This window comes from Salvelinus sp. IW2-2015, linkage group LG14, assembly GCF_002910315.2.
Source record: "Salvelinus sp. IW2-2015 linkage group LG14, ASM291031v2, whole genome shotgun sequence".
NCBI classification, from domain to species: domain Eukaryota; kingdom Metazoa; phylum Chordata; class Actinopteri; order Salmoniformes; family Salmonidae; genus Salvelinus; species Salvelinus sp. IW2-2015.
In genome coordinates, this window is record NC_036854.1 from 47,126,510 (window position 1) to 47,150,378 (window position 23,869).

General features: G+C 43.6%; 1 protein-coding gene across 1 annotated transcript in view; it reads right to left on the reverse strand.

The window, feature by feature from the left end:
• Positions 1–23,869, reverse strand: part of drosha (drosha ribonuclease III) — a 120,019-nt gene that overhangs the window by 11,048 nt on the left and 85,102 nt on the right. The window contains exons 26-31 of the mRNA XM_070446711.1: positions 17,569–17,674; positions 16,142–16,283; positions 10,072–10,154; positions 7,758–7,855; positions 5,295–5,387; positions 3,944–3,990 (exon numbers count right to left, since the gene is read on the reverse strand). Coding sequence (XP_070302812.1) covers positions 3,944–3,990; positions 5,295–5,387; positions 7,758–7,855; positions 10,072–10,154; positions 16,142–16,283; positions 17,569–17,674 — 569 coding nt within the window. The remainder of the gene's footprint in view (positions 1–3,943; positions 3,991–5,294; positions 5,388–7,757; positions 7,856–10,071; positions 10,155–16,141; positions 16,284–17,568; positions 17,675–23,869) is intronic.

The window sequence follows — 23,869 nt, forward strand, 5'->3', positions numbered from 1 at the left end:
CTTTTGATCTGAAATCACCATCACCCACTAATTAATGTATCATTTTTGCAGATTGAAAGTGTTAGAGCTAGAATTGTATCAATATTTATCTTTAAAAAATTGCTATGACATAGCCAAAGAATATAAAGTACAACTTTGAATTTCACCCCCGCATCATAATTGAATGGTTTAGACCAGCGGTCAACAAGATCACATCCTTAGTCAAAAAGCAAGCCAAGATCTACAGCTCAGATTTTTTTTAAACATGATATACATATTTTTTTACATTAACCTAATCAAAACAGTTCTGTAGGAATGAGGTTTGTGCAGTAGGCCTAATTCATTATCACAGCATGTTGGCTTTATGCCTGGCCAGCAAATATTGCTCCTCAGACAATATTATATTTCAAAACTCGAGCGTTGATAACAAAATAGCTCAGTTGGTGTAGCACTTGCGAGGCATAGCTGAGCATAAATAGAAATCATTTGCAAATTATTATTTTTATTATTTTACTGGACTGCATCTGGTGGTCATGACGCTTTCAAGACAACCGTTTACTAAAAAAACTAACAAAAAAAACAAGGTCAAATCATGATGTCAGTGATCTTCAGGTCGGAAAGTCAGAGCTCTATCTAGAAAGATGCCTGAACTTCTGACTTGGAGTTCCGATTTGGATGCCCGTTCCCCAAAAAATTCCCAATTGTATTGAAGTTGTCTTGAACGCACTGAAGTCGGAAGTCAGAGATTTCCGAGTTCCCAGTTATGAAAAAACGTCTCAGAGGAGGGAGGGCGAAAGAGGCAGAGGGTCCGCCTCTCACGGTCCCTGCTCTCTCCTTCCTTTCCTCCGGTGAGACTGACCAGAGAGAGGGAACACAGTCTTCCACCTGATGGCGAAACTCAAGTCGCACCGCATCTGCTTCATGCACAAATTCATGTTGTTCCTATGACCAGAGAAAGTGAAATATTCTTCGATATTAAAATAGACAACGCTTCTCCTGCGTCGACCATGCAGTGAGGGTAGCAAAAGTGATTGAAAATATATTTCTGTCTAAAAATGACCACATACAGTGCCTTTGGAAATTATTCAGACCCCTTGCCTTTTCCACATCTTGATAGGTTACAGCTTTTTTCTAAAATTGATTAAATTCTTTTATTTTCTCAATCTACACACAATATCCAATAATGACAAAGCAAAAACTAGTTTAGAAATGTTAGCTAATTAATATATATATTTTTTAATTAAATATTATATTTACATAAGTATTCAGACCTTTTAATCAGTACTTTGTTGAAGCACCTTTGGCAGTGATTACAGCCTCGAGTCTTCTTGGGTACGACGCCACAAGCTTGGCACCTCTCTATTTTTGGGGAGTTTCTCCAATTCTTCTCTGCAGATCCTCTCAAACTCTGTCAGGTTGGATGGGGAGTGTCGCTGCACAGCTTTTATCAGGACTCTCCAGAGATGATCGATCGGGTTCAAGTCCGGGCTCTGGCTGGGCCACTCAAGGACATTCAGAGACTTGTCCCAAAACCACTCCTGCGTTGTCTTGGCTGTGTGCTTAGGGTCGTTGTCCTGTTGGAAGTTGAACCTTCACCCCAGTCTGAGGTTGAGCGCTCTGGAGCAGGTTTTCATAAAGGATCTCTGTACTTTGCTCCATTCATCTTTCCCTCTATCCTGACTAGTATCCCAGTCCCGGTCGCTGAAAAACATCCCCACAGCATGATGCTGCAACCACCATGCTTCAATGTAGGGATGGTGCCAGATTTCCTCCACACGTGATGCTTGGCATTCAGGCCAAAGAGTTCAATCTGGGTTTCATCAGACCAGAAAATCTTGTTTCTCATGGTCTGAGAGTCTTTAGGTGCCTTTTAGCAAACTTAAAGCAGGCTGTCATGTGCCTTTTACTAAGGAGTGGCTTCTGGCCACTATCATAAAGGCCCTATTGGTGGATTGCTGGAGAGATGGTTGTCCTTCTGGAAGGTTCTCCCATCTCCACAAAGGGACTAGAGCTCTGTCAGAGTGACCTTTGGGTTCTTGGTCACCTCCCTGCCAAGGCCCATCTCCCCCGATTTCTCAGTTTGGCCGGGCAGCCAGCTCTACGAAGAGTCTTGGTGGCTCCAATTTCTTGGTGGTTCCATTCTTCCATTTAAGAATGATGGAGGCCACCGTGTTCTTGGGGACCTTTAATACTGCAGAAATGTTTTGGTACCATTCCCCAGATCTGTCCCGCGACATTATCCTGTCTCGGCGCTCTACGGACAATTCCTTCGACCTCATGGCTTGGTTTTTGCTCGGACATGCACTTCTCAACTGTGGGACCTTATATAGACAGGTGTGTGCCTTTCCAAATCATGTCCAATCAATTGAATTTACCACAGGTGGATTGCAATCAAGTTGTAGAAACATCTCAAGGATGATCAATGGAAACATGTGCACCTGCGCTCAATTTCGTGTCTCATAGGAAAGGGACTGAATACTTACGTAAATAAGGTATGCAGAAGACATTTCAGTTGAAGGCATTCAGTTGTACAACTGACTAGGTATCTCCCTTTCCCTATTTTTTTTTTCTTTATACATTTGCAAACATTTCTATCAACCTGTTTTCGCTTTGTTATTATGGGGTATTGTGTAGATTGATGAGGATGTTTCATTTATTTAATCCATTTTAGAATAAGGCTGTTACAAAATAAAATGTAGTAGTCAAGGGGTCTGAAACAAATTGTTTCAAGCAAAACTACCAGAACTATTTGTGATGGTAAACGTGAACAATCTAAATAAAATCTAATGTAAGCCCCGATCCAGTAAAACACAATTGTAAACAGCACATTTGATAAAAATTACCTCGCAAATTACATTTGTTATCACGCAAAGAATAAAGTCAAATATTGCGCAAGTCATTTTACAATCTTTTGAAAGCTGAAAATCACACGCAGACTGTCAGATTGGTGAATGCCAGATCAGTAATAGGCCTACCTCTCCTTTGTCAGTGAGCGAAGAAACGCGCAGCGCGCAATTTGTCTAGGCTACTGATATTGCCTGGGGTTGATCGGCATGCAAAATGACTTGTAGATCAATGACTGTCAACATAATTACATGCTTAGTCCGACACTGAAGGAGAGTTGTCGACTGCATAGTTGTCACAAAAGATTAGGTATTTTCAGAAGATAGAAAGTCATTTGAGTAATTGAGTAAAACATTTTAGTGAACCAGCGATTCGTAACATTTGAATGGATATTCTGACCGAATCATGCTACATTTGGATGGGTTTGGGGTCCCGCAGACCGATGCACTCATATCTTAAACATTTAAACCAGCAACCGATGCATATTGGTGAATTGTTACATAGGGTTCTAAATAGTCTGCTTCCCAAATGGAACCCTATGCCCTAAGATGTGAGTCACAGCACTACACAGCTCAAGAACCCGGGATCATATTAGACAAGTCTCACACACAGACCAAGGCCCATTCTCATTTTGTCCCTTTTGTTTTAAATACACCAAACAGAGACTTCAACAAGGTCCTCCAAGGCTATTAGCATGGCAGAGAGCCCTTAGCTGGTGTTAGCTTAGCATCCTTGGCCCATAATGCAAGCAGGCCAGGCCACATGCTAGCTGTGCTCTGGACTTTCTCTTCAAACAGGCTAATGCTCCGTATCCAGCAGCCAACCGACTGGACAGGGCAGTGACCACCGCTCTCCAAAGCTCTTTGGCAGCCATTTCGTATTTTAAAAGACACCAAAGCAGGGTATATGCTATTTGTGAAAGGCTTAAACACGAGGAGGTGGTTCAAACCTCTTCAAATGACTGGACGGGCCACTACACTTTGGCAGTAATTTTGAAAAATATTTGAAAAGACAAAGCTAATATTGAACAAAAGAACCAAAGCAGGGTACTACATGTATGTGAAGGGCTTAAACATATTACACTTAGTGGTGGTTCCAACTTCTTCTTCAAACTACTCACATTTCTCCAGTGCGTCCATAGCAGCTCCCATCTCCGCCTGTTGGATACTGGATTGAAAAGGAGAAGAAAAAATAAATCAACAAATAAGAAGAAAAAAAAAAAAGAGGGGAAAGACGGACAAGAAAGAAAAGGTATTTAGCATATTCAAAACATCCCTTTCAAATGCTGTAGTCTGAGAGCATGCCAATGACAGAGGATTATATAAAAATGTTTTTCTCCAAAGCCTCCCAGGTAGCTAGCACCATGCATACATCTCACAGAGGTAGCTAAGCCTTTGGGCCAGGCGCTCTCTCAGCATGTACACTGTTTACCGTATTGCTCTCTGTAAATATTATATTATGTGATCATAGGCAAGTGTCAGGGGGGGGGTAACGGGGCTTACGTTTAGTAAATATAAAACAGTAAGCTGGGTAGAGATACTATGGAGGGGACAAAGTTATCGCCAGCTTAGAGGCAGAGAGCGCTCTTTCAAGAGGGCCATGAGAGGGATTTTCAATGCAGAGGGGTGAGAGATGTTTGATGGATTTTGTATTATTCTTAAGCTGAGTAGAATGGTTTTATCTCCTCTCTGAAAGGGTCTTCCTTCACGCAGCGATTCACATTTTCTTTACCCTACGGTTCTTTATAAAAGCCTCCCCATCATTTCCCCCCATCCCTCTGAAGAGAAACATCACAGGTAGAACCAAACAAAACTCTAGCTAGCCCTGGAGAAAATCTGTCTCAAATGGCACCCTATTCCCTTCATAGTGCATTACATTTGACCAGAAGGGAACAGGGTGCCTATTGTGCCGCAACTTAAGACACACTGTGTGCGGACTCTCTTTTTGTCACAGAGCATTTCCCCAGCCATCCCAGCTAGCCCTAGCTCTAGTCCAGGGCGTTAGTGAAGGCAGGCTCAGCGTTAGCAAACCGCATTAATGTCCTGGACCAGAGCTAAGCTAGCTCTGGAGAGAGACTCATTGTGTGCGATCTCTCGCTCTCACAGGGCATTTCCCCTCCTCAAAATGATGTTTCTATAATACCATTTATGTCAATTCAATAATGAATCGATTCATTTTCATTCCGCATAAAGTCCCTCCCAATAGAACAGCCACAGAGCTTAATTGCTATAATAAACACCATCAATAAAACATGGCCATTATTTCTAGAGCCCATTAGCCGTGCATTGAGCAGAGCGGTGCACACTGAAGACTGCATCCCGGATGCCACTCTATTCCCTGTGTAGTGCACTACTTTTGACCAAGAACCAAAAAAAGTAGTCAAAAAGTAGTCAAAAAGTAGTGCACTATATAGGGACTAAGGTGGCATTTGGGACACATCCTAACTCGGCCTAATGGGTGGGTCTACGTACCTTGGGCCCTTGCCACAGCCTATTCTCTCTCCTTTGAAGTACACAGCCACAGTGTAGGTTCGCGCGTGAGACGGCCCCACTGTCTGCAGGGTCCTACAGCAAACGGATGAAAAGGAGAGTGGGATGAGCGACGGAGAGGAAAAAAGGAGCAAGTGAGAAATAATGACAGACGTGAGAAAGCTCAAGGACACTCGATGTTGGTATCGTCCTTCTGGAAAAGAACAAGACAACAAACATTTTCGTTTGGAGCTAATATAATGCATCTCCGGAGAGAGATGAAAGAGAGAGAGAGGAAAATACAGGAGAATACTTTGATTCGTCTGGGCGTGGTTTGACAGTGTACAGAAGCCATCTGAGGGACAGTTAAACAATAAAAAGGCCACCCATCATCTCTGGATGGTTAAAGTATGTGTGTTCTTCTGCTACAAAGAAGAAAAAAAAGAATGATAATGCTCTCTGACAGTCCCCAGCAGGCTTTGGTGTTACGTAGAAATACATGAGCAACCAGCAAACTCAGGGAGAAAGTCATGGAAAACGATATCACATTCATATCATATGAAACATTTAAAAATACATTTGACATCACCATTTTTAGTTAGATATCAGCAGGGAGAAGGGAGTACAAGTAAACAACACTTGTAGATGTCTAAAATGTTAACATTAGCATAAACCACACACCGACAGCCTAAATTATTAACAAACAATTTACTTATTTCAGGGGTGCTATTAATTTTTAATGCAATGTGGTCACTTACGGCATTTCATCAATAATTCAATCATATTTCTCACTTACAAATGAAGAAGCCTGTGGCATGTTCCGAACAAATACTAACGGTTCTTCAGCCCTGCTGAATACTGAAACAAACCTCGACAGTGAAAACTGTCACTTGGAATTAGAATCTCTCTGAAAGCGGCAGAAACCAGAGAAATGGGGATATGAGGAAGCATTAGTCAGCTGTCACTTCCAAGCAGGTCACACATTCAGTACAGTACAGACAGACATAATATGTATGTTTGTATTGATTTGTATGGTCCTTTAGTAGTGGTTTCCTTGCAGCAATTCAACCATGAAGGACTGACTCACGCAGTCTCTTCTGAACAGTTGATGTTGAGATGTGTCTGTTACTTGAACTCTGTGAAGTATTTGTTTGGGCTTCAATCTGTGGTGCAGTTAATTCTAATGAACTTATCCTCTGCAGCAGAGGTAACTCAGGGTCTTCCTTTCTTGTGGCGGTCCTCATGACAGCCAGTTTCATCATAGCGCTTGGTTTTCGCAACTGCACTTGAAGAAACTTTAAAAGTTCTTGACATTTTCCGGATTCACTGACCATCACATCTTAATGTAATGATGGACTGCTGTTTTTCTTTGCTAATTTGACCTCTTCTTGCCATAATATGGACATGGTCTTTTACCAAATAGAGGTATCTTCTGTATACCAGCCCTAACTTGTCACAACACAACTGATTAGCTCAAACGCATTTAGGAAAACAAGACATTCCATAAATTAACTTTTAACAAGGAGCACCTGTTAATTGAAATGCATTCCAGGTGACCACGTCATGAAGCTGATTGAGAGAATGGCAATATTGCGCAGCTGTCATCAAGGCAAAGGGTGGCTACTATGAAGAATCTCAAATATAAAAAATAAGTTGATTTGTTTAACACTTTCTTACTACATGATTCAATATGTGTTATTTCATAGTTTTGATGTCTTCACTATTATTCTACAATGTAGAAATTAGTAAAAACTCTGGAATGACTAGGTATGTCCAGACTTTTGACTGGTACTGTATATATATATATATATATATATATAAACTCCTTTTTCAGGACCCTGTCTTTCAAAGATAATTCGTCAAAATCTAAATAACTTCACAGATCTTCATTGTAAAAGGTTTAAACACTGTTTCCCATGCTTGTTCAATGAACCATAAACAATTAATGAACATGCACCTGTGGAACGGTTGTTAAGACACTAACAGCTTACAGACGGTAGGCAATTAAGGTCACAGATGAAAACTTAGGACACTAAAGAGGCCTTTATACTGACTCTGAAAAAGAAGAAAAAGAAAGAGGCCCAGGGTCCCTGCTCATCTGCGTGAACGTGCCTTAGGCATGCTGCAAGGAGGCATGAGGACTGCAGATGTGGCAGGGCAATAAATTGAAATGTCCTTATTGTGAGACGCCTAAGACAGCGCTACAGGGAGACAGAACGGACAGCTGATCGTACTCGCAGTGGCAGACCACGTGTAGCAACACCTGCACTTGCCCCTTGACCTTTTGTCAAATAACAGGTTTCTTTGGAAGTGGTGCTTTTTATCCCAACAACAAAGACCTTTACACAACACAGCACATCCATTCACTATGTTCTTGTTAGGGGAGCCGTTCAAGGCTGCCTGTGTGTGGGTAATGTCGGGGGGGGAGGGGCAGGAGAAACAATGTATGGAGAGCAGTTAGCTTACTTTAAGGTATCTCGCTCCTTGCCCTCCGTGCGCAGTGTCAGGCAGCACTGTTGGAGCTGGGATTTAGGATCGTTCCAATCCTGGTTTAGGATAAACTCCTGCAACACACACACATGCTTTACACATCACAAATACTGTAGAGTAACAATTACAAACGCTACCTCTATTCATCTCCCTTTCCCCTGCTTTCATTGCTTCCCTGACTCTTTCCTGCTTTCCACCTCTTATCCTACTATCACTTTTTGTTCTTCTCTGGCGCTCTCGGCCTCTTCGCTCTCTCCATCTCCCTGCCTTTTCTCTCTCTGCGGTGGGCACAAATCACAGGCTACTTAAGACACAAGCGTCTCCAGCCTGCTCCTAGCAGAGACAGAAATACAGAGCTCTCTCTCAGGGTCGGTCTGGGAGTCTCCCAGGTGTGCAGGCCTGATACATTCTCCAATCCAAAGGGACTTCTAAAAGCACTTCCATTAACTGGAAAGCAGCCCTGTTATAAAAAAAGGGACACTTTGAATCTATAACTGTCTGTTCCTATTAATTTTCTACAAAGATGGGTTCTGCATGCCTTGTAGCCAATGCTCTCTCTTGCTCCCTCTTTGGCGTTCCCTCTCCCTCTCTAAGAGATGTGTACTGGCTGCTTTGATACCAAAACACATGCACATAAATTGCACAATACATACACGTGTACATACACACAGGTGTACACACGCGTAAAGCCTACACTGACATAATGGTTCCATATATGTCCTTTTACTTTCTTCCAGAAGATTCTATAAAGCAGTAATAGCCTCTTAGAAACCAGAGCCCTATGTCCAAAATTGCTCCCTATTCCCTACATAGTGCATTACTATAGGGAATGGTGGCCCCTATGGGGCCTGGAACAAATATAAGCACCCACCACATTATTATATAGGGAATAGGGTGCCCTTTGGGACAAAGTCTGAAAGGCTATGTGAAGAGATGTGTTGGTCTTTTTCACAACTTTCTGTTGGAAGTGGAAATGAGGTGCTCTCTCTCTCTCTCTCTGTAGTCGCCTATGTACACACACACACACACACACACACACACACACACACACACACACACACACACACACACACACACACACCACGGTTCAGCTCCTCACTGGCCACCCACATTCCCAGGAGACCCACACAGACAGCAATTAGTACACCATTGTAGGCTGAGCCATCACCTTCACACAGTGTGCAGGATGTGTGTGAGTGTGGAAGGAGGTAGTGTGTGTTGTGTGTGTGTGTGGAAGCAGTAGTCTCTCTCAACCATTCTAACAGGAAGAAGCAGGTCCACCAACCTATTCATCCTACAGACAGAATTGCTTCTCTAAAAGGGAGGGAGGAGGGAGAGGGAGGAGAGAGGAGAAGGAGAGTGGCAGTTCCACCAACCTATTCATCTTACAGAGACTCACTTCTCTAAATCTCACCAATTTACTGATACGTCACACCCTCCTGCCATCTATTACGAGAGGAGGCTTAACGGAGGTCTTTCTGAATGAACACCCCACCCACCACCTGAAACAACAGCACCTTAGAACAGAACAGTGCTGGCTACACCAGTGGTGGTAGGGGATCAATATCTAAACAGTCAGTAACAGTAGCTAGCATAGAACCAACCGCAACCGGCGCCCATAAAGATGACTACAATAGGACTGTACAGCCATGCTAAGACCGTTGACGAGTCAAGCACCACTTGAGTGCCGCTCGTCAATGCTAGTGCTATTAGTTAGCCATTAGCTTCTGCCGCCTCCACTTCTTCTACGGTGGTACATAGAGAAGAGAAAGAGTGGTCATTGATTGGCGAGTGAGTGGCCTCTCTCGCGGTCGTGGGGATGCTGCTGTCGATGGGATCAGAGGAGAGTGAGTGAGTCCTCACCTTCAGACATGCACCGCGTCAGGCGCACAGGGGAGATCGCGCGCACACACACCACGCTCACACACACACACACGCTCACACACACACACACACGCTCACACACACGCACACACACACGCTCCATCACACACACGCTCACTCACACACACGCTCACTCACACACACTACTCACTCACACACACGCTCACTCACACACACACGCTCACACACGCTCACTCACACACACGCTCACTCACACACACGCTCACTCACACACACGCTCACTCACACACACGCTCACTCACACACCCACGCTCACTCACACACACGCTCACTCACACACACACGCTCACCTCACACCACCACGCTCACTCACTCACTCACACACACGCTCACTCACACACACCCTCACTCACACACACGCTCACTCACACACACGCTCACTCACCTTCAGTCGAGGGAAGAAGCAGACGTTCATGAAGGTGTGAACGTACTCCAGATCCTTATCGATGTAGAGCGCCGCGATGAAAGCTGCCGATGACAGAAGAGAAGAGAGGAAAGAACAATGAATGAGGGATGAAAGAGAGGAGAGTCTACATAACGGAAGGGATGAAAGGGAGAGTCGATGTTGAAGAAGTAACGTCGTACAAATACAAAATCTGCTTTGTGGATGAGAACACCATTAACACGAGAGGAGAGGAGGAGGTTATGGAATGGGTATACTGGAAGGGGGGTGTATATGTGGACTGAACGGAACCGGATAGACCATGATGGCTGTCTGCTGCCTATCTGGGCCCATATATACAAAGCGTTTCAGAGTAGCAGTGCTGATCTAGGATCCTTAAAAATATATATATTTTAGATCCTAATGAATAAGGTTATATGGACCGATCCTAGATTGGCACTGCTACTCCGAGATGCTTTGTTGATATTGGCCTTGGACTCAATAATAAAGGCTCCATACGAGTTGCACAGACATCAAAAGGAAATGGAACATACTAACACACTAAATATAAAAATAAATATGATCTTCCACCATAGTTAATGGAACCGTGCTGGAAAGGGCCATTTGAAGAAAGAATATTTCAGCCAGAGCAGTAACGTTAGCGGTACCATAGTTTAAAAAAAAGGGTAATATAACCTAGTCTGTCTACTGTCAGACTGTACAATAACAGCCTCTAGCTCTTAAATGTTTTCAAAGTAATGTTTTTTAACTATTCAATTCTCCCACCAAGAAAATAAATGACCTGTATTATGAATATAAGTGATACATTCTTACGCTGTTTTCGATGCACATTTTAATGACGTAAATTCGGCATTTCTTCAGTTTTTCTCTAAACTGAGCAAGAATGAAAGAAGTCAAAGTCTAGTGCCGGTTGTCTAAACCATTTTTGTGTCTCCTCCCAGTCCCTTCAGACTACACACCGGTCATCCCCCTTGTTCAGGTTGTCTAAACCATGTTTGTGTCTCCTCCCAGTCCCTTCAGACTACACACCTGTCACATGTCACCACATTCTACTACACAGTGTTTTATTCTCACCTTACACACAAGAGAAGGCAGGCTGGAGTCAAAGTGAAGAGAGGAGGTAATAAGTAATATTTCAGTTGCCGTGTAGAGATAGGCTGTGTCCCAAATGGCACATTTTTCCTTATATAGTGCACTATTATTGAACAGGGCCCCCGTGGGAATCGAACCCACAACCCTGGCGTTGCAAGTGCCATAATCTACCAACTGAGCTACACTGCAGTGTTTTCATTACACAGGTGCACCTTGTGCTGGGGACAAAAAAAGGCCACTCAAATGTGCAGCGGTCACACAACAATGCCGGACGTCTCACGTTTTGAGGGAGCATGCAAATGGCATGCTGACTGCAGGAATATCCACCAAAGCATTTGCTATAGAATTAAGCCGCCTTCAACATCGTTTTAGAGAATTTGGCAGTACATCCAACCGGCCTCACAACCGCAGACCACGTGTAATCACGCTAGACCAATACCTCCACATCCGGCTTCTTCAGCTGCGGGATCGTCTGAGACCAGCCAACTGGACAGATGATGAAACAGTGGGTTAGAACAACCTAAGCATTTCTGCACAAACTGTCAGAAACGGTCTCAGGGAAGCTCATCTGAGTGCTCGTCTACCTCACCAGGGTCTTGACCGGACTGCAGTTCGGCATCATGACTGACTTCAGTGGGCAAATGCTCACCTTCGATGGCCACTGGCACGGTGGAGAAGTGTGCTATTCACGGATGAATCCTAGTTTCAACTGTATAATTGTACTGTCAACTGTAACAATGGTGGCGGTCGGGTTATGGTATGACCAGACATAAGCTACGGACAACAAACACAATTGAATTTTGAAAGCAGAGATACCGTGATGAGATCCTGAGGCCCATTGGCGTGCCATTCATCAGCTGCCATCACCATGTTTCAGCGTCCCCCATGAATTTACTTCAATTGACTGATTGCCTTATATGAACTGTAACTCAGTAAAATCTTTGAAATCGTTGCATGTTGCGTTTATATTTTTGTTCAACGGTGGGTTAACTGCCTTGTTCAGAGGCAGAACGACAGATTTTTACCATGTCAGCTCGGGGATTCAATCTTGCAACCTTACAGTTAACTAGTCCAACGCTCTAACCACCTGCCTCTCATTGCACTCCACGAGGAGCCTGCCTGTTACGCGAATGCAGTAAGAAGCCAAGGTAAGTTACTAGCTAGCATTAAACTTATCTTATAAAAAAACAATCAATCAATCATAATCACTAGTTAAACTAGTAATATCATCCACCATGTGTAGTTATCTAGAGTGTCCTGCGTGGCATATAATCGATGCGGTGAGCATTCGCGGAAAAAAGACTGTCGTTGCTCCAACGTGTACCTAACCATAAACATCAATGCCTTCCTTAAAACCCATACACGTATATATTTTTAAACCTGCATATTTAGCTAAAATAAATCCAGGTTAGCAGGCAATATTAACCAGGTGAAATTGTGTCACTTCTCTTGCGTTCATTGCACGCAGAGTCAGGGTATATGCAACAGTTTGGGCAGCCTGGCTCGTTGCGAACTAATTTGCCAGAATTTTACGTAATTATGACATAACATTGAAGGTTGTACAATGTAACAGCAATATTTAGACTTATGGATGCCACCCGTTAGATAAAATACGGAACGGTTCCGTATTTCACTGAAATACGAAATTATAGTTTCCGGATTCGACCATATTAATGACCTAAGGCTTGTATTTCTATGTGTTATTATGTTCTAATTAAGTCTATGATTTGATAGAGCAGTCTGACTGAGCGGTGGTAGGCAGCAGCAGGCTCGTAAGCATTCATTCAAACAGCACTTTCGTGCGTTTAGCCAGCAACTCTTCACTCAGCTTCAAGCATTGCGCTGTTTATGACTTCAAGCCTATCAACTCCCGAGATTAGGCTGGTGTAACCGATGTGAAATGGCTAGCTAGTTAGCGGGGTGCACGTTAATAGCGTTTCAAACATCACTCGCTCTGAGACTTGGAGTAGTTGTTCCCCTTGCTCTGCATGGGCCGCGGCTTTTGTGGAGTGATGGGTAACGCTGCTTCGAGGGTGGCTGTTGTCGATGTGTTCCTCGTTCGAGCCCAGGTAGGAGCGAGGAGAGGGACGGAAGCTATACTGTTACACTGGCAATACTAAAGTGCCTAGTATTGGCACAAAAGTGTTGGAGAAGAAAGTGAAAGTGCAATACAAACACTTTGTTTTTGCATTATTTAAACCAAATTGAACATGTTTCATTATTTATTTGAGGCTATATTGATTTTTATTAATGTATTATATTTAGTTCAAATAAGTGTTAATTCAGTATTGTTGTAATTGTCATTATTACAAATAAATAAATAAAAATCTGCTTTAATCGGTATCGGCTTTTTTTGGTTCCCCAATAATCGGTATCGGCGTTGAAAAATCATAATCGGTCGACCTCTATTGTGTGTGTGCGTGTGAGCGTGTATGTGGCACCAAGTACAAAGTTCTCCCTATATAATGTTGCCTTTGATGGATTTAAGACGCTCTCCCTGAGTGTTTCATGTTCAAATCGTGTGTGTGTGTGTGTGTGTGTGTGTGTGTGTGTGTGTGTGTGTACGGTGCATGTCATCCTCTTGTGTCTTGGCCTTTGAAGAGCATCCAGTATGGTACACCTCGTCATGCTGCTGCCACTTGAGCCCGCCCAATACCCCCCAACCCCTTAATGCTCAGGCCTGGTCTCAGGATTCATCCCAAATGACAACCTGCTAGCTACATAGTGCACTACTTTTGATCAGATGCATATGAGCCCTGGTCAAAAGTAGTGCACTATGTAGGGAATACGGTGCCATTTGGGACACAGTCTCAGCCTTGATGTCTGAAGACTGGAAGGCCAAGTGAGTGGAGGGAGGGCTGTAACATGTATTTTCACTAGCCATGACACAGAGCCCTCAGACTCATTCATCAACCCTCCGGTCACCAAGCAAGCAGCAAAGGGCCCAGAAGCCAAAGGACAAGGCCAGGTCCATGTACTCCCACAAGACAAACATCTCTTACTGGCCTTTGATGAAGGAAAGAGAAGATGCAAAACGCCAATAGTTCAGGGTTTAAAGACGTCAAGGAGAGAGATGAGAGGTCATGTAGAAGAACAACAATCTCTGCAGCACTCCACCAATCAGGTCTTTATGGTAGAGTGGCCAGATGGAAGCCATTCCTCAGTAAAAGGCACATGACAGCCCGCTTGGAGTTTGCCAAAAGGCACCTAAAGACTCTCAGACATGAGAAACAAGATTCTCTGGTCTGATGAAACCAAGACAACTCTTTGGCCTTAATGCCAAACATCACGCCTGGTGGAAATCTGGCATCATCCTTACGGTGAAGCATGGTGGTGGGAGCATCATGCTGTGGGGAAGTTTTTCAGCAGCAGGGACTGGGAGACTAGTCAGGATCAAGGAAAAAATGAACGGACCAAAGTACAGAAAGATCCTTGATGAAGACCTACTCCAGAGCGCTCAGGACCTCAGACTGGGGCGATGGTTCACCTTCCAACAGGACAACGACCCAAAGCACACAGCCAAGACAATGCTGGAGTGGCTTCGGAACAAGTTTCTGAATGTCCTTGAGTGGCCTAGCCTGAGCCTGGACTTGAACCCAATCGAACATCTCTGGTGAGACCTGAAAATATCTGTGCAGCAACGCTCCCCATTCAACCTGACAGAGCTTGAGAGGATCTGCAGAGGAGAATGGGAGAAACTCCCCAAATACAGGTGGGCCAAGCTTGTAGCGTTATACCCAAGAAGACTCAAGGCTTTAATCACAGCCACAGGTGCTTCAACAAAGTACTGAGTAAAGGGTCTGAATACTTACGTAAATGTAACATTTGACATAATTTCTAAAAACCTGTATTTGCTTTGTTGTTATGGGGTATTGTGTGTAGATTTGTTGTAAAAAAAAATATATATTTTAGAATAAGGCTGTAATGTAACAAAATGTGGAAAAAGTGAAGGAGTCTGAATACTTTCCGAATGCACTGTATAATCCATTAATTAAAGGATATCTATGCCTTGTTCGTACAATAAATGAAAAATGACAATGGTTCATGTTTAAAAATCTCAGACAGAGAGAAAGGAGAGTCTTCGGACATACATGCAGTACACACAAAATGGCAATCGATCCGTTTTTAAGAGAGAAGTCAGAAGAGAGACCTTGTAAATACAGTACACATGAATTGACAATGATTGTGGTCCTCTGTAGCTCAGTAGAGAGAGCATGGCACTTGCAATGCCAGGATAGTGGGTTCGATTCCTGGGACCACCCTTACGTAAACTGTATGCATGCATGACTAAGTCGCTTTTGTTAAAGTGTCTGCTAAATGGCATATATTATATACAGTTGCGGTCAAATATATTGTCACTTTTCTTAAATACTTCCCAATTTTTCAAAAATAAGTTACCTTTAATTTTTGTCAACTTCAGTTTACAATTTTAATTTAGAAAATAAAGGTTATGGGTCTTCCAGCAGGACAATGACCCCGAACACACATCAAAAAGCACCCAGGAATGGTTCAAGAAGTAACGCTGGACTGTTCTCAATTGTCGATCAAAGAGTCCAGATCTGAACCACATCCAAAACCTATGCCGAGTTCTGAAAACAGTTTGCTGCTGATGAGTGGGCCAATCGTCCAGTAGAACGGTGCAGGAAGCTCATTGAAACTACAAGAAGCATTTGTCCGCAGTTATCTTGGCCAATGGCTGTGCAACCAAGTACTAGCTCCGGGGTGCCAATAATGTTGTCCCTGTCATTTGTCTTTATTCCAAAAATGTTTTATTGTTAACCTAAGTTTATAGAAAATTGTTCTGCAATGTTGAAAATCAAATAACGTGTGGAGATCAAACGTTTTTTTCAATTTCTACTTATTTTAGAAGAAAAAAGGGAATTATTTAAGAAAAGTACAAGGGTGCCAATATATTTGGCGGCAAATGTATATTCAAAAGGGCTGTGAACTGTATACGTACATTCCAGCAGGTCAGCAAGGGTCTTGGTCCGGAGGGCCACTGGCCGTTTAGTTTTGTCGTTAGTGATTGCGAACTCCTGCATACCCAGCTCCTCTGCAACTTTGGCCTGGGTACGGTTGTTGACCAAGGAGCTACGCAACAGCTGTGGAACACACACACATGCAGAAATCTAATTTAGATCAAACACAGACATATCCAAGTCCCAGATGCACTTTTGCACATATTCCCCCCCCCCCAAAAAAACATATGGACTAACACATCACAGATGCTTTACAGTGCAGGATATTCAATGTTTCACTCGCATAAATATTACATAGTGACTCAAAGCTCTCCAGATGAAGATATGTCAAAACAAGGCAAGTGCATTTCCTGCTCTAAAAGAGACAGCTGAAAACATGATAAATATAAATATAGCAGAGGGGGAAATAAAGTAGATGAGTTGAGACAAAGGCTGTGGGACGTCTTAGCTAACTCAGTCTCGACGACACACAGTCGCATCTAAAAAGCTACACATGTTGAATGAGCACTAATCTACTTGCAATCCATTCGAGTCGGAGTCTGTTTCTACTCTTGGGCAGGCCCGGGACCATCACATCCTCAGTAGAGCTCGCCGTCAGTTAGCTATGCTTCACTGCAGAGCTTTTATCCCATTGATGTCACGTCTACTCCCTTCCACTAACAAATATCTAACTGGAGATCTGATTTTACTTAGCAGCTTTTAGTTACGACTTCTCTATGACAAATTGGTTCCAGAACTAACACTATGTTCTTTCTTTCTGACTGCAGAGAATGGACGGAAAAGGAACCAAAAAATAAAGAGTGGCTTTTTTTGGGGGGGGGGGGAGCATTCAATATTGATTGAAAATATGGTAAATTCACGAATGGAATGTTCCGGAGGTTACCTTTATATAAGAGGCACACAGAAACACCCCTAACACCACACACACTGTTACAGCACCATCAATATGGAGAAAGTCCATCGCTCTCCATCTGTACTCTACTGCCATCACAGGGGAGAGAGAGCCTCCTATCAACAAAGGGCCTGCTATTAAAGACAAAGCCACTTTCCCATACAACAAATGGCTACCCAACTGCTCTCTCTTTCTCTCTCCCCCTGACACACTTTTTTCAGCACACAAAGACATGGGAAGAAAGAGGGAGGGATACAAAGAGGAGGGAGAGTTAAAGAGAGGTGCACTAGTAAGTGCAGTGGGAGAGTAAAGGATGCAGTGAATAACACGGATGGGCCAGAGAAAACAAGGATACGTACACACTGCTGCTTATAGATGTTCATGGTAGAGGGAGGAACCGACGGGGAGACAAAGATGGAGGGAGAGCGATGGAGCGCACAGAGAGAGAAAGAGGAGTGCAAGATGAGGAGGAAGAAGAGATGGAGAGACATTAGGGGTTTGCTTGGAAGTCCTTACCGTTAAGTGTCCTTCGTGGTGGTCGGGGAAATGGATGAAGAGGTACTCTGTAGCCACCAGCTGCATGATGGAGTCTCCAAGGAACTCCATCCTCTGGTTGTGACCCCTGGAAGACAGGGGGAGAAGGGGTAGAGAGGGGTGAGGGAGGGAGGAGAGAGGTAGAGAGAAGTGGAGGCCGGGAGAGATGGGTAAAGAGGGGTGAGGGAGAGGAAAGACGGGTTTATTCAGGTGCACAGCATTTTGGCTTCAACTCAAAATGCGGCTTCAACTTTCAGTCAAACCCATACTGGCTTTACCTCTGTATGTTAAAGCTGCAATATGTCACTTTTTGGGTGACCTGACAAAATTCACATAGAAATGTGAATTACAGATCTGTCAATCTCATTGAAAGCAAGTCTAAGAAGTGATAGATCTGTTCTATGTGCACCATTTCTATGCTTCTTGTTTTTAAGTTCATTTTTGCATCTTTTAATTTTGGTTTTGTACACCAGCGTCAGAAAATACCCAGGAATGGTTCAAGAAGTAACGCTGGACTATTCTCAATAGTAAATACAACATTTTGGGTTATGGAATAGATATTTCACAGTGGTTTAGACGGTACAATGATTCTCTACACTTGTTTACTCACATCAACTGAAATTAGGTGAACTATTCGAACGTTAGCAACTAGGAAATGGCGGAGGGATTCTGCATAGTGCATCTTTAAGAGTTGCGTGCTGAATGAGATGCCCTAAACCACTAATGTGCACGTACGCACAAAGTCTAGAATTGCAAGCTTGGATTGGATAAATGACACCGCTGCACGTAGGTGAGTTTCAATTAATTGCGTTGCATTAACTAGGACAAGCAGACATGCACAGCACGTGCGCAAACACAGGCGTGCACAAAAACACCTCTTCCAACATTAAACCCCCACCCCCACTGATATCTATGGATGTGTTTGATCATCTTCAGTGAGTGACCGAGCTTCATACTTTCTATGCAGTAGTACCGTGCTGGACAGGGGGGTTCACTTTACTGTAACTGCAGTGTGGTAGGAGATGGAGGAGAGGCGCTGCGCAGCAATGCTCTTTAATTAAACAGAATTATAGATCAGTGTTGCAGATGTAGGTTGATGTTGTGCCAAGGAGCCAGGGCGGGTAGCACAGACCACAGAGAGAAGAGTGGATCCAAGGGGGAGATTTACATAGACATGGGTTGCATCCCAAATGGCACCTTATTCCCTATTTAGTGCACTACTTTTGACCAGGGCCCATATGGCACTAGTTAAAAATAGTGCACTGAACAGGGCATTATTTGGGAAGCAGACAGAGATGTGAGGATCAGCAGGTGAGAGCAGGAGAGTACAGTTAGAGATGAGGGAAGAGGAGAGAGGAGTGAAGGGAGGGGGAGAGGGGAGAGCATCAACATCAAAGGTCAGAGATTATTGTCCCCTTTCTGTGGCGTCGGCTGGCGCGTTTTATGTTATGCGGCATATCTGAACTGGGAAATTCTTCTGGAATGTGTTTCATTAGGATGGTGAGAGCAAGAGCGCATGAGAGAGAGGGAGAGAGAGGGAGAGAGAGAGAGAGAGAGAGCGAGCGAGCGAGAAAGCGCGAAACGAGTGCTGCAGCATACTGTACCTCAAGATGTGTGTGTTAGACGTGAGTGAGCATGTGTTTGTGAGAGAGAAAGAAAAAGGGCGAGAGAGAAAACGAGAGAGAGGAAAAAAAGCGAAAAGGCGTGTGAGAGAGGGTCGGGGAAGAAGAAAAGCATTTCAGTGTGAAAGGCACAAAGAGCCGTCCCTTATTCCCACCAACAGGAGGCACAATGCAGCGGTAGTAGTGGGTAGGTTAAGGGAGGGGAAAGCAAGGGGAAAATTAAAGTAAAGTGTGAATCCCAGGTCTTTATTCCGCCCTGACTTTCAACAAAAAAAAACCTTTAACAGCTTCAGGAGCACCACGTTTCAGGGACGACTGCTCCATTTTGTAGCGCCTGTGTGAATGTATGACTGTGTGCTTGTGTGTAAGTGGCTTTTCTGCGACTTGGGAGTTCTATCTTTTAGGGGAATAGTGTTCCCCACAGCAGGGGTCCTGATCCGACCGGGAAGGCTACACAGTACATTCGGTAAATATTTAGAACCCTTCCCCTTTTCCAATTTTTTGTTACGTTACAGCCTTATTCTAAAATTGATTAAATAAATGTTTTTCCCTCATCAATCTACACACAATACCCCCTAATGACAAAGCGTAAACAGACAGACATTTATGAAACATATTAAAAATAAATTCCTTATTTACTTAAGTATTCAGACCCTTTGCTATGAGACTGGAAATTGAGCTCAGGTGCATCCTGCTTCCATTGATCATCCTTGAGATGTTTCTACAACTTGATTGGTGTCCACCTGTGGTAAATTAAATTGATTGGACATGATTTGGAAAGGCACACACCTGTCTATGTAAGGTCCTACAGTAGACAATCCATGTCAGAGCAAAATTGTCTGTAGAGGTCCGAGACAGGATTGTGTCGAGGCACAGATCTGGGGAAGGGTACCAAAAAATATCTGCAACATTGAAGGTCCCCAAGAACACAGTGGCCTCCATCATCCTTAAATGGAAGAAGTTTGGAACCACCAAGACTCGTCCTAGAGCTGGCTGCCAGGCCAAACTGAGCGATCGAGGGAGAAGGATCCTTGTCGGGGAGATGACCAAGAATCCAATGGTCACTCTGACAGAGCTACAGAGTTCCTCTGTGGAGATGGGCGAACCCTTCCAGAAGGACAACAATCTCTGCACCAATCCACCAATAGAGTGGCCAGACAGAAGCCACTCCTCAGTAAAAAAAAGTCACATGACAGCCCGCTTGGAGTTTGACAAAAGGCACCTAAAGACTCTCAGACCATGAGAAACAAGATTCTCTGATCTGATGAAACCAATATTAAACTCTTTGGCCTGAATGCCAAGTGTCACGTCTGGAGGAACACTGGCACCATCCCTAAGGTGGAGCATGGTGTTGGCAGCATCAGGCTGTGGGGATCATTTTCAGCAGCAGAAACTGGGAGACAAGTCAGGATCGAGAGAAAGATGAATGGAGCAAAGTACAGAGAGATCCTTGATGAAAACCTGCTCCAGAGCACTCAGGACCTCAGACTGGGGCGAAGGTTTACCTTCCAACAGGATAACGACCCTAAGCACACAGCCAAGACAATGCAGGAGTGGCTTCGGGACAAGTATCTGAATGTCCTTGAGTGGCCCAGCCAGAGCCCGGACGTGAACCCAATCGAACATCTCTGGAGATACCTGAAAATAGCTGTGCAGCAACGATCCCCATCCAACCTGACAGAGCTTGAGAGGATCTGGAGAGAAGAATGGGAGAAACTCCCCAAACACAGGTGTGCCAAGCTTGTAGCGTCATACCCAAGAGGACTCGAGGCTGTAATCGCTGCCCAAGGTGCTTCAACAAAGTACTGAGTAAAAGGTCTGAATACTTATGTAAATGTGGTATCTCTGTTGTTTTAAAAAAAATATATATATTTGCCCAAAAAATTCTAAACCCGTTTTTGCTTTGTCATTATCGGGTATTGTGTGTAGATTGACGAAAAAAAATTGTTTTGCATCAATTTTAGAATAAGGCTGTAATGTAACAAAATGTGGAAAAAGTTTAGGGGTATGAATACTTTCCAAATGCACTGTATATAACCTGAGCGGAGCGAAGCGGGAGGAGAGTAGTGATGCGGCCTCTAGTGGTTTGGGATCATTGATCCTGGCAGTCATTGAGTGACCTAATCATTAGGGGCCTATGAGAAAAAGGGTTGCATCCCAAATGGCACCCTAATCCCCTTTATATTGCACTACTTTCTGGCCAAAGGTATGACACTACATATGGAATAGTGTCCGATTTGGGAGGCAGCCGAGGGGATTTAGTGGGTAGAGTCTGAGCTTGTCTCCGGTCTCTGGGATGTCTAAAAGGGGTGCACTCACAGCTCCACGTCCTCCAAGAGGTCAGCCTCTATCCATCTACTTCCACCACCATGACGTTACTGTGTCGGTGTGCGTGTGCGCGTGTCCGTCTCCTCTATCAACTGTACTTTCCTATTGTACAACCTTCATTCCGGTTTCCAGTGTAATGAGATCAGTCTTAAGGTTGCCCTACATTGGAGGTGTCAGATTCACATTGCTACCGACCTCTTGTTCTCAATGAACACAATTCACACTATCTGAAGCTAGATTTGATTCAATTTCAAACTCAGTTCTATCGGCATCACATTTTAATCAATGATGAAGAATTGTGGGCGGTCTAATTATTTTATCATGAAAGGCGGGAAATGTTATATTATCTCCCCTCAGAGTCAAATCAGGCGCACTGACAGCAGTACAACGCTGCAGAATTTAAATGAGCTGGAGTCGGATGTAGGATCGGATATTGAGCTCGAAATCGACGTTGCTGATGAAGAGTCATCTGTTTCTGATGTTGACTGAGCCTCCGCCTCGGATGCCTGAGCCTCACCGCAGAAAAACCAGAACTGGGCCAACATACGGTGATCCCGACTGCCACGTGAGACAGAAATCTGGAATGAATGGCACAATTTGGGTAGAAAAGACTGACGAGAGCGCAACAAGGGGGACTTCAAAGAGAGCAGGCCTTACACCTCAAGTAAAGAGACATTTCCAGAGCGCTGGACATATTTCTTTGTTTATGTGCTGTCATGACTCTCCTGGGGGTGGGTCAAAGGCCTCAAATCAGCTTGGTATATAGCTGACAACTACCAGACCCTCTTTCCCACCGCCGGTTACACTCGGTTGTAAATTAGGCAAGAGGCGAATCTCTCCCTTTTCTATTTTTGTGACGATAGGATTGTGATTTTAGTTCTCTAACGAGATCATAGCAGCCGTCAATGTAAATAAGAATTTGTTCTTAACTGACTTGCCTAGTTAAATAAAGATGAAATAAAAAAATTAAAAACACTTTGCCTCGTAACTAGACATGCCCGAGGGAGCTCAAACACCCCTTTTTACTCGAGGGTATAAAAAATTGAGTTAAAAATTAACATACCGGAATAGAAAAACCACCAGCTGCGGCTAGGTCTACAAGGGGTCGGAAACTTTCCAGAATTTTCCCGGAATTTTTACATGGGATGTTAAGCCCGGTAATTTGGGGAATTTTGGTTAAATTCATCAAAACAGTTAGCTTATAACAGTGAACCTTTTTTGTGGGATTATAGACAAGGCAATTCTAAGTCTTGTGGCATATTTTGGTTAAACTATCCCCAATTCAATGGAATTGCAACCCTCTGCATGAACAGTGCATTTTTCCATCACATGTACAGCTGATTCTCACTCTTGCACACTAATGAGATGCAATTGAGCCCACACTACTACACTGATTTGAGGCTCAAATTTGAGGCTTTTTGAGCACGACAACGAGCCATCCTCAACAAGGTTGGAAAGTGACAGTGAAGATGAGGCCTCACAGTCTGATGTTCAAGAGGTGGACATTGAGGAGGTCCAGGGAGAAGACATGGAAGCCTGAGAGGAAGACAACCAAAGCTTAAGTTTCTAGACTCATTTTACAGATGTATGTTGAAAACGTTTTTGGGAGATGCGATGGATCATTGGGGATCACTCAATATTCCCTTTTGTTGTTCAGTGAAATCATCCCATGTGAKGAGTCAACTCATTTAATTAAAGATCAACTTGTTACTAAATTGTTTTTTTAAATTTCTATTAGAAGGATTTAATCATGTGCAATTATGTCTACTAAGGTAAAAGGTTTATGTTTCTGTCATCATATAATATCTTAAATATATCCAATGCAAAACTCAATATTAATTTGCATACATTTCCATTAATTCCCACAGAAAGTTTTTCCCCTCTGAATATTCCCCAAAATGTGCAACCCTAGTCAAGACCCTGAAAATCGACACGAGTCGAGGACGACAAAGTAGACTTTAACAACCAATGTTATGATTGAGTAGCTGTTCTAAGTACTGTATCTAAGAAAGTGAATTTATGTAGGACCATTCGGTTATTCACTTCAAATAATCGTCGCCAACACTGCTTTCATCACCACTCTGGGGATCATCAACATGGCTGATTAGCCGTCCTCAGATGACCACTCTTCCAGAACGAGTGAAAGTAAACACAGACAACTAAGAAGGACATTGTGACCTCTTGTGGACAAACAGAGCCTTACGCCTGAGAACGAAGTAGAAGGCCCGAACGAAGGAGAAGGCCCAATCGAACCTTTTTCACAAAGCGGAACCCTTTTCACTAAGGCCTGGGTCCAACAGAGATACACAACGAAGACCTTCATTACTTCTTAC